Here is a 12,292-nt window from a genome sequence, read left to right as displayed (position 1 = left end):
TATAAATATCATTAATATATGTTTTAGTTATCTGTGGTGTTGCAATATTTTTTGCATTACTTCCATCTTTAAAAGTGTTTTAAATACTCCAATTGATTGTAACGAATATGACCGCAATCCCAGATAATCCCTTTTCACTGGCTTAATTGTTTTTTGACTGCTAGCTCCGTTGTTAATAATCAATCTATGTGTTTAGCTAACGAAATCGTAATTTGACAATTTTTGCCTATTTTTTTGTGGTCAGCTTTCGATCTTTGGTAAGCGATAATAAGATAGATTGAATGTTTGTTATTAATATAACGGGCAAACGTGCAACGGGTTAACAATCATTGCCACCCGTAACGTAATGTAATTTTTTAGTAAACAACTAAATTCCACTAAATACCTAGTATCTGATACTGTTTATTAGTAAAAAGTAACGCTACCTTTAGGCTTCGTAGCAATATTCATTTATATTTTAATAAATATATTGAAAATTCCAATACCGTAATAGATTTTATGACACGGGAGAAAAAATAGATAACTACATTGACATGGAGTATGTAATAAGTAGGTAATGATGATATCAATGTGTAACATCAAATGCTTCGTAGAACATTTTCAACGCGTTTTAGCTTAGCGATTAAGGAATCAATTGGAATGTTCTGGATAGTTAACAACTTTTTCTCCAACTTTGATGTTTTGACGTCACTCGAGATGTTTCGAAGGGTCCGAAGTTGGGGGAGGTGGCGGGGCCTCATGCGGCAACAGCGGGAAGGGGGGCAGCTGCAGCGGCAGTGGCAACAGAGCTCGCGACTGGAAGCTCGCGAGGGAGTGCAACAGCGCCGCGGAGTGCTCGTGAGCCTTGCGGCGTAACTCCGCCACGCTGGAGGACCGCGCCTCCTCCTTGGGGCAACAGGGGCAAGGCGCTCCCCAACCTGCAAACAATATTAAGTTTTAACAATGTTAACTAACCAATATGTACTCGTACTTACTTACTGTACAAATAGATGTATACATTCGAAAGGTTGTAGACCCACGGATGGAGAGATACAAATGCCACACTTATTTGGTTCACACTTGGGTGAAGCAGAACCTGAGTTTTGGTGGAGGGATATGCATGGCTTAGGTAATACGAGGCGAAATTCTTAATCCCTAAGTTATGGCATCTATGATCGAATCTTAGATAAGGGTTAGTTTGAATTCCTGTTCTATTTGTGACAGATATCAATGGGCGACAGTGACTTATCATTTGGTGGAATGCAAACTTGTTTGCTATTTTCATCTAATAAAAAAGGAATATGTATTGATAGATAGATGGCGCTGGTCACATTTCTTCAATATTTTAATTTAATCTAAATTATCCTTTTTATCTGAAGTGAAAAAAATCAGCATACCTTTCAAAGGGAAGAAGGGTTGTGACAGATGGTTAAGATGCTGCGAGAGATGCGACAGATGTGGAGGTAGGAACAGCGGCGGCGGTGGCGCAGTGTTAGTGTCTGATACGCTCGCTGGCGAGGATCTGAAGGCGCCAGTGCTGTAACAAATGTATATGGTTAGAATATAATAAAAAAAAGATTGTACCTATGAAGAAGGTATGGGTAGGTAGAATTGTAGCTTGTCTCTGTAGTTCTGGGACTAGAATAGGTCTACGGTATCCCCTGTTTGCCGGTTTCCGGGGTTGCGGACGGCAAGAGTGGGAGTTCGAACCGTCTAGCAAGCAACCCCAGGAAAGACAGCGGTGTGTGTGGCCGCATACCGTCGTAAACACCATGTGCGGGAGGAGCGTAAATTGCTTCTCCCAGGGTCTGCCCTGGCCGTCGGGCTCTGGTCCGACAGGGGCATCACGATCGGAGGACTCCGGTTGTGTTCCATCGGAGATCCCGGAGTTCTCCACCAAGCGCTGAGGACGGCCACCGGTGGGGTTTTAGTGCGGTAAAATCCCATCTTTTGATATCCAACATAAGAATCATTTGATGCAATTCGATCAACTTTAGGTACGATAAATTTATCGTCGTAACCCATAGGTTACAAATTGGGTTTCCATTTAACATAAGGAGGGTTGCTTATTTATTGAATCTGTTTATTTTTATTCCTTTATTTTAATTATCATATATTACGGATGAGTTTTGTTAGCTTTATTTTCTACGTAAATGTATAATTTGAAACGGTATTTCAACATCGCAAAAATAACATCCTTTATGTATCTAATAAACATATTACGTATACAAAACATTACCATTTCACAGACCTCCTAAATAACACGAGATCCATTTATATTTATACAAAGCGCCGTCTGGGTAGTGCAAAATTCAAAACACTACATCGCATCACAGGCAAGGCGAAGATTGAAGACAATGAAATGAACGGGGCCGAGGTGTCGCGCCGCTCCGCCATTCCCTTAGTGCATACTTGATGTACCGCGACGGTGGAGTGAGGGACGAGAGGTAGCGGGAGCGGGTTGGAACGGGTGGTGTCTAATATTGTACTTTGTTGTATTTGATTTTAACCTCGTAATTTATTATTAATCAGTCTATCCAGGGTTTACGTATCTGAGATCAGCATTTAACAATTAGTCTTTTTTACAAAAAATTGCTAAATTTCGATTTTTGGTAACCAAAAATTGAATAGATTGATTATGAATAACAGGGTATATTCTATACTTAATATTGCGCCCAAACAGCTGGTAAAGGAATGTGGAATGTGAAATGTGGAAGGAATTCCGGATTTACTAATTTTATGTAAATATGCCAATTACGGCAAGAGTGATAAGGTAGTTGTCGCGGACAATTGATCGGACTAATACATATTTAAAATTAAAGTAAATACTTATTTCTGTTGATGTGATGGATGTGTTCTGTAGAAGTAACACGTATGTGACTGAAGGAATATAGAACGTAGAATTACTCTTCTTACAATTATTTAGTCATTGTAGTCCATGGGTAATAAATTAAGCCCAAAATGAAACAAAATTTATCCCTTCATTCAAAGATCTATCAGCCCTTAAAAATCGACGACTTAAGTAAGGAGTTACAAAGAAAGTAGATTTACTTAGTCACCCCAGTTAGTCGAAATTCCACGGCCTTTATAGTCCGCGTAAAACTGCTAGTCCGCTCTGAATATAGAAATGAATCGCGTCGCCATAGCAAACTCTATGACTACACTTGCTCGCAACAACTTCAGAGCGGACTAGCAGTTTGGCGCGGACTATACCCACACGCGTAAAAACACACTAACATTAAGTATGCTTTAGCTAATGCACTAACATTATTTAAGAAACCTTACTTTCTATCATAACCAAATGAATCTAGTAATTTTTCTTATAATGATCCGCTTTCCGCTCGCCCTTGCACCACGAATTCCCCTAGGCACTCGTTCAATGGAATCAAAGGATTTGCGTTCATTACAGGCGCTAATAATTGATGGCAACGCCAATGGTCACCGCAAATGCTTGTAGACAAGCTTTTAGTAGAATACTTTTGACTATACCTTTTATACAAAATGTATTTCTACTTAGTACCTACTGCGCTTACACGCTATGAGTTTTAAATGGCAGGTCAAGTTTTTCTGGTTATTATTCTTAGAAGTAGTTAGATCTTACGGAGGTCGTATAGATTGTATATTGTGATTTCACCTGATGGTAGATTACTATTAAGTTATTTCCACAAATTTCCACTGCCATCCATGGACATCTGTTATCGATCCCAGCAAAGAAAGTCCCATCTGAGGTCGGCCACAAATGCGTTGCTTTCCCTGAGGACTAAGTTAGAATGCCTCAGGGAGGTACGTAGTACCCTTCATACCAGAACACAGCACTATTCAGCACATTCCACCTAATGGTAAGTGGCTACTGCCGCCCATGGACATCTGTAATCAACCCCAGATAGGATTAGATAGTCCCACCTGAGGTCGGCCACAGATGCGCCGCTACCCCTGAGGACTAAGCTGGACGCCTCGGAAAAGTCTGTCTCCCTTACCACACCCGTCAAACCGGAACACATCAGCGCCTAACACTGCCATTATTAGGCAGAAACAAATGTGGCGGTGGTGCCTCCGAAGTTGAACCACACAGTTCTACCACTATCTAATCTTATCTTTCTTACACTTTACTCGACTTTAACTATAGATTACTTGTCAAACATAAATGTTTAATGTATACTCCCATTTCCGCTGAGAAATATGCAATACCTACCTATGCATATTGAAGTTATTATATTATTATTATTATTATAACCCGTAGGTATGAAGAGGTTACTGAAAATTCCATTACAGTAAGGGCAAACCTTCAGTTCGGGCGGTCTAACAAAGCGCGTCTCTATTAATTGGTTTTGGGCGGGCGGGGGAGGGACATTCGGAAAATGTCCTCCTTGAGGAGTCTCGACTAATATGAATATTCAACTAGCGAATTGAATACAAGAAGCAACAAAGAGAATTGATGTAACCCGTAATACCGTTAATAATTATTTTGATTACGAGTAGCGGAATTGAGTGCTGTGGAATATTCATGATTGTAATAATATTTAAGTAAGGATATATAATTATTTATGAATGTAATTAGTTATGTATTAGATATAGTTTTTACATGTTTTGAAGGTGGTTGAACCCTTTGTGGTTCGACTCCGGCGGTACCACCGCCACACCTATTTCTACCTAATAACAGCAGTTTTAGGCGCTGATGTGTTCCGGTTTAAAGGATGTGGTAAGGGAGACAGACTTTTCCGAGGCTGTCCAGCTTAGTCCTCAGGGGTAACGGCGCATCTGTGGCCAACCTCAGGTAGGAATATCGAATCCTATCTGGGGTTGGTTACAGATGTTCATGGGCGGCAGTAGCCACTTACCATCAGGTGGACTGCATGCTTGTCTGCTACTCCTATATAGACTAGATAGAATTAAAATCCTGAAGTCAGCCACAGGTGCATCGCTACCCATGAGGACTAAGTTGGAAAATAAGTAGTCATCCTTTATCAGACTCTTCAAAGCGGAAGAAACAGACGTGGCGGTTATGTCTCCGAAGTCGAGCAACAAGGGTTATGTCTAACTTATTGTTTATATCTTAAATTCCAACAGATCTGTAGAAATTTTCAGAAAAAATTACAAAAAACGCATCTGTAAATTAAAATTATTTCAGTCATTCCTCTTTAAATAAACTTCCAGGATAGTTCCCGTCATTAGGCCCGCATTCGCTATATCCGTATGTAGGTAATGACTTCGTTCAATTATTCATGCAATTAACTGATTATGGCGCGCGGGGGCAGCCCCCTCCCCTTCCCGCCCCCGCGACACCTGCGGAGGTGTTTACTTAATCTGTTACCCGATAAATGTTTATGTTACTTGAAAGCTTCGTAGTTAGTAGTTTGTGGTTACGCTTTAATAGGGGTCTATTTAGGCGTCTATTTGTTAAAAAAATATATTTATTTTTAAGAATGTAAGTAGGTTAGTCTTTAGATGATTACATGTCTTCTCAAACATGTAGAGCTTTTGAGAGTAAATAATTATTACTCGGGCAATAAAATTAAATAGTTTTTTTTTTAAACATATTTTATATGTGTTTGTAGCTACTGATCATGCAATTTACTTCATCAGAGCTAGCGATTGACCATGAGGACCACCAGATGTAAAGTGGTCAGTGCCGCCCATGGATTAGACCTGCCTAACGCGTCGTATTCTTGTCTTAAAAACACTCTTCGAACCAGAACTCAGAACAGCTTAACACTGCTTTTATGAAGCAGAAACAGGTAATTCTGTACCACACCCCTACGTAGGCTACAGTAGAACTAACATAGATATAATTGGAATCAATTAGTCGTTGTATTGAACTTTAGCGTACACTAATAAACATAACATATAAAATATAGACACTAACTCAATACAGATATACATATATTACTTAATTTTGATCTAAGTACGTGAGCATTCGCCATACATTTCTCAATCCAGTTACGAGTGTTACCGTACCACTCAGCGTTCTAAGTAGCGTAGTAACTCGGTAACACCGCTCGAGGAATTAGTGTCAATTTATCCTGTTGCATAATTAATTTTCATTTGTGAGCGTGTATTCTGTTACACAACTATTTCGATCATTTATTCATAGGTCGCGTCAGGCAATTCATGATGGTTAATTCGATCAAAGATACGATTGAGATATGTTAATTAGGTTCATTGACTTTTCTAAACTTTTTGCATTATTTAGCTCTACTTCATATTAAGTTTGAAGTATAATATGAACCTGTTTGTAATGAGTTAGTTTTTAAACTACAAAAAATAATTATAGATAAGCAAGTTTAAAAGGTGGTAGAACCCTTTGCAGTTCGACACCGGCGGCACCGGCGCCACACCTATTTCTGCCTAATAACAGCAGTGTTAGGCGCTGCTGTGTTCCGTTTTAAAGGGCATGATAACGGAGACATACTTTTCCGAGGCGTTCCAGCTTTGTCCTCAGGGGTAGCGGCGCATCTGTGGCCGACCTGAGGTACGAATATCTAATCCTATCTGGGATTGATTACAGATGTCCATGGGCGGCAGTAGCCACTTACCATCAGGTGGACTGCATGTTCGTCTACTACTCCTATATTATAAAAAAAAAGTTACACTGAATTTCTTTTACTTATAAAATGTGATCTATTCCACCTTGGTCACAATTTAATATCCATACGGGAATAGTCACGAAATCGTAAACTTTTATATACCTCCAAATATACTCCTGTATCTATATTTGGAATTATCTAAAAATAAAACGGAAGTTCTACGAAAGGACTTGTAAAGGACGAAACAAACGTCAAAAAATGTTTTGCTAAACAGCTTTATTAATTATATGTAAAAATGATGGCATTTAAAAAAGAGAATTATTATTATTAAAGAAAAAAGACAAACCCACTGAGTTTCTTACCGGATCTTCACAGTAGAGGTCGCGTTCCGATCCGGTAGTAGTTTAAGAAAAATATTGTAACTGACAATTTGTAAGTGCCGCCGTTGGCCTATACAAAATAAGTATATTTCATTTCATTTTAGCATACTATGTAATTATACCTACATGTTATATACCATTACAATAAATAAATGGCTTCATTTTAAAATGAAAACCTTTCACTTAATAAAATAACAGGCACAAATATCCCAGGAACTGTTATTATTACAAAGTACGCGTATAAATTAAACACATGATACTAAACGCCGGCAAAATGGAGGATGTTACGCTAACACCACTTTATGTATACTTTAAAGAAACAAATTCAATTTTAAGTGAAAAGTAGGTACTGAAGGCGGGTGGGCCTAATTGGCAATTTTCTCTTTACGCCATTTTTTCAGCTTTTAAGGAGAAAAATTCGTTAATGCATATTTAATAGCCATAATCGTCCCCCGCTCTCACGAAATTACGCACAGACGCTCGGTTTTTTAACTTTTGTATTAATGGTATACTAATAATTTCGAGTTTTTCTTTAGAATTACCCGTTTAAAAGATAATCCGATCTGAATTTGGAATTGTGTTTTGTTTAACGTTAAGAATTCTTTATTTTGTAGTCTCGACGCTATGATTTTAGAGGTAGGTTTTTGCGTTAAGCTTTTTGTTACCTAAGAAGTTAACTGTTTGGTTGAATTGTAGGATATTATAATTCATTTTTAGTTTTAAAATATTATCTTTATGCTTTTGAGCGAATTAATAAAACATATTCATATAATTCTCCTTTAAAGGTGACACAATGTCTCCGTTTTATACAACTTTGCACAAATTACGGCTTTTTTATATTGTAGTTTTATATTGTATTTTTCATATTGAACTTTGTTCCAGAGGTCAGTCACTGCTGCATCGCTATCCTACTAAGTTCGAACATCCTGTGTAAGTCTCGTCCTTACCATATCTTTCAAACCAGAACCCAGCATCATTAGACTGCTATTATAAGACTCAACTAGGTTTAGTGTCTCCACTGAACCACAAAGGGCTCTAGCGACTTTAAAAATCCACGTAAATTGCGTTAAGGATTGCGTTTACTCCTCCATAGTACATACTATGGAACCGATAATACTAGAAAGCGTAGAGCACTTACCATAAACTGTAATATAACCTTAGAAATATTAGATACACGTGTCACATCCAATGTAGTGATGTGGTTTACGACGCTGTCCTGTTCACTCAGCTTACTATCTCTGTAAGTCTGTACGGACAGGGGGTGATGTAGAACCTACTACCGTCGTTACTACTACTACAGAATCTTAGCGATTGAATGGTTTTATGCATATATTCTTTAAATATTAACGTAGGAATGAAATGTATGTAGCTACTATCGTCCATGGGTATTTGTAACCCCAGATAAGATTTAATTTCAACCTAAGGTTGACGTAGCTGTAGACGCATTGCTACTCTTGAGGACTAAGCTGGAATGTCTCGGATAAATAAGTCTCCTTTAACATTTAGAGAGAAACACAACAACGCTTAACACTAGGTATTTGAAAACATGAAGAACAAAATCATTATGACTTTACATTCGATTAAAATTATTAGGGACAAATTTTGAAAAATAAAGTGTGCTTGATATCTAGCCCTGATCTTTCAGCGTAAGATACTGACGTTGGCTGGCCACTACACCGAACCATTCTAAGGTATAGGCCTTCCACATTTGTACAGAGAAACTTGTAGATGCCCAACAATTTTGGTATCATGCAAATTACAAAGCTTAATTTTAACAATAGTGAACCAGCAGAAACTTCAATTATATTCGTTAAGATTTGTAACCGAGTCATTCTTGACTTCTAGATATCCTCAGACATTCCCGCCTTGGGTCCAAATGTCCCAAACTATCACCATACGTCTACCGACGTCAAGACCAATGTACCGTCGCAACATCGTCTAATCCACTCGCATTACTATCTCTTACGGGCTACAACTATCAGGTCTCCCGGTGGACCCCACAATCATTTCTTTGAGCCCGCCATAATCCCGCCTCATGTATAATGCGTGCATATAAATTTCAATTTTAAACCGTGGAGCTCGAGTTACAGCCATTTGTGGAATTACGCGGCGGCGTGGGGTTAGTTTAGAACGTATGGTAAGGTAACGTTACGTCGGTATGAAAAATAAAAATAATATTTCTATTACGCTAAATTGACACATATGATAAACAAATAGTTTTTGTTTATACTTACGAAATTTGAGTTGAAACCACAGGATCTTTATATTATTAAATGAACATACAGTCCATTTGATGTTAAGCAGTCACTGTCACCAATTTATATAAGTTATCGACTGTGCACTTATATAGCAGAACTCTACCTGAGGTCAATGTCAAACCGAACATGCTCTAGATTATTAAATTATGTATTATACCTTAATAAATTAAGTATTATTTAAGCGTAATAATCCTCATCCTCTAAACCACAATTCATTAAAGTAAATAATGCGAAGAAACTAAAATTAGAGGACATTATCAATAAACATGGAAAATATAAGTACTTAAACTTCCTGGCTATAATTTAGAAATGATTTACACATGTTACACGTAAATATAGGTATATATGTTTATTTTTATATGTTAACATAATACTATCTAAGAAAAAATAATCCTAATTTCTATGACCCCTTAAACCACGTCCCGTCATCGTCCCGTGTCCTATAAATACAAGATTTTGCGGTGTAGTAGAATACATAGTACGAGTATGTAATCAGGTAATGCGCTGCGTTCATATAAATAAACAAATGCCTTGCTACTATTTCTGGGTGTCTTATTTGATGAAAGTAATCTGGTAAGCAGATATGTGAGTACCATATTTTATTCGATAATAATCATAATCAGTCTAGAAAGTTAAATACACGTTGATATGTGAATGAAAATAAAGCAAAGACCATTTTTATTTTTGTTGGCCAAAATTGGTATATTATTCACGTCCTTTTACAAGTGTAGTATATCTACAAGATACGACACAAGAATAAAATCGTAGCATTTATTCGTAATGTCTAATAACTGCCTGTTGTAAAGCATTTGCTTATTAGCAACGCAAAATATTTGAAAACGTCGCGATATCGTTCCGTTGTCTTCCCGTGTGTTATAAAAATAATAAAACTACTACGCAGAGTTTGTAGGTAATCGGGTAATGCGCCGAGCCTGTATGAATAAGCAAATCTTGTGCCATTTCAGGCCTCTTGTTTTTTCATGGACACGTAAAATGGTGCCTGTAAAACTTCTTGTGTCTCACCAAAATAGAATTTTATATGAAAAGATGACCATTTCGGCATACTTGCTTTTTCATGGAGACGGAATTATATGTGTAGCAATTTTTTTTTTTGAGAAATGACTATAAAAATGCTGTTGAATTATCTAAATCTTCCTGTGTTATTTATATAAGGATATTGTATGTCTAGATATAATAATATTAGACTTGAAAAACCATGAAAGTTGATTTCCACACACGGAACACCTTGCGAAATGGTGGTGATTATTGTTCAAAAATATCTAATTCTGTGATTTGATTGTAATGTCACATAATATAGTATCGATATAATATAGTAAAGTTTCTGGCATATCATGGAATGGTATGTGTGGTCCCGAGTAACTCACGCACTTGTGTAATAGAGTGTAATACTACTACCAACTAATATTGGCCTGTTACGTACAAATCTTTAAAAAATTGAACCATATTTTTATCATATTCGTTTCACGACTCGGAATATACACATAAGTATATCTATTATAATGTTTTACAAGAAAGTTCTTCTCTCAACTTTATGCTTTAGTCATCGAGGTATGTTCGTAATCTATAATATGTATGTTCACGTTATAAGGTAAACTTATAAAGAAACAATTGAACATAAGACTTCAAATCGTAAACAATAAGGAGTTAATATAATTAAATACACGTCAATTATAAAATGAAATAAATAAAATCACATTAAAGTCAGCTAAGACAGTGGCGTATAGAAAGCAGGGCATAGCAGTCAATCCTCGGTAATCCGGGCAAGGAAATAATAACATTTGCGGAATCCTCGCCGCTAATGTACCGCCTCCCAGCGGGCTTTAAACTGCTTATGCTGCTTTAAAAATCCGCCTAGCTTTGTTATAAGCCGCGGCGAGAGGCCGAGGGACACCATTAGAACGAATCGATTTTATTTCAACAAGATTCGCGGGTTAGCTTCTGAATGTTTTGGTGTTTTCACATAGGTGCTCTAAATGTTCTTGAGTTTTGAAGTATTTAAAAATCCGCCTAACTTTGTTATAAGCCGCGGCGAGAGGCCGAGGGACACCATTAGAACGAATCGATTTTATTTCAACAAGATTCGCGGGTTAGCTGCTGAATGTTTTGGTGTTTTCGTATAGGTGCTCTAAATGTTCCTGAGTTTGAAGTATTTAAAAATCCGCCTAGCTCTGTTATAAGCTGCGGCGAGAGGCCGAGGGACACCATTAGATCGAATCGATTTTATTTCAACAAGATTCGCGGGTTAGCTTCTAAATGTTTTGGTGTTTTCGCATAGGTGCTCTAAATTACTTCCAAGTTTTCAGGATTGAGTGAGAATTTTTAAAATGGCTTCAAATAAGTTTTAAATAAATAACGGGCAGCTGGTTGTTCTAATGTTATTGGATGTCTGAATTTAGAGATTTACGGTTAAGAATTAAGATAGATAGCAGTAAGTAGGAAGATAGCTCGGAACATTGCACTGTGGATTTTTTTTTTGTATTGTGTTGTATATGTCAAGATGACGCATCCATTTTAATAAAAAAACATAGCTTAAATACCTAAATACTAGGCGTTCACTTTAATTGCAATCCAATTTAAGACCGTTGTAAAACGATATTTTAAAATAGTATTCACTTTAAAAACTCCAGCTATCCATCAAACTAAAAAACAGATTAATATCGATTACAGTCACGAGCGATCTCGGAGCAATCGAAACACATTTGTTCGTATACACATTCAAATTGATACAATAATTCGGTACTCCTCGCGTCGACGCGTCATAAATTTCAATTGAAAACACCGCGAGTGATCAAATTAGAAAAATTAAATGTGATAAATAAAGTCCAATTAAGCGTTATTGCGTAAAAAAGGCATAAATTAATGCGACGAATAAAGCCGGGATGAAAAAACAACAGCGTCGGGTCGTGTAATTGTCGGGAATAGAGATGTGGGGATAGCGGGAATTGTTGATACTGTGTGAAATATTTGTGGCGTTGAAATATCGGTGGGTGGATTTAAACGTGTTTATTGTACCCTTAGTATGTGTTTTTACGTTTTGACAAAAATCGTTTTTGTTTTTGTTTACGTATTTCCCATATATTTCAATCCGCTGATTGGATGTATGGGCAAATACGTAAACAAATACCAAAAC

General features: G+C 37.2%; 1 protein-coding gene across 1 annotated transcript in view; it reads right to left on the bottom strand.

Annotated features, from left to right (window-relative positions):
• Nucleotides 1-307: 307 nt before the first annotated feature.
• The window catches only part of Drgx (Dorsal root ganglia homeobox), a 73,451-nt gene continuing 61,466 nt past the window's right edge, over nucleotides 308-12,292 (bottom strand). Inside the window, exons 9-10 of the mRNA XM_073088987.1 lie at nucleotides 1,377-1,516; nucleotides 308-917 (exon numbers count right to left, since the gene is read on the bottom strand). Coding sequence (XP_072945088.1) covers nucleotides 688-917; nucleotides 1,377-1,516 — 370 coding nt within the window. The 3' untranslated portion in view covers nucleotides 308-687. The remainder of the gene's footprint in view (nucleotides 918-1,376; nucleotides 1,517-12,292) is intronic.

The sequence above is a fragment of the Epargyreus clarus genome, unplaced genomic scaffold (genome assembly GCF_041222505.1).
Source record: "Epargyreus clarus isolate Ecla_fem2 unplaced genomic scaffold, WU_Ecla_fem_2.2 ptg000027l, whole genome shotgun sequence".
Classification (NCBI taxonomy): Eukaryota; Metazoa; Arthropoda; class Insecta; order Lepidoptera; family Hesperiidae; genus Epargyreus; species Epargyreus clarus.
This window is presented reverse-complemented; position numbering and strand designations above follow the sequence as displayed.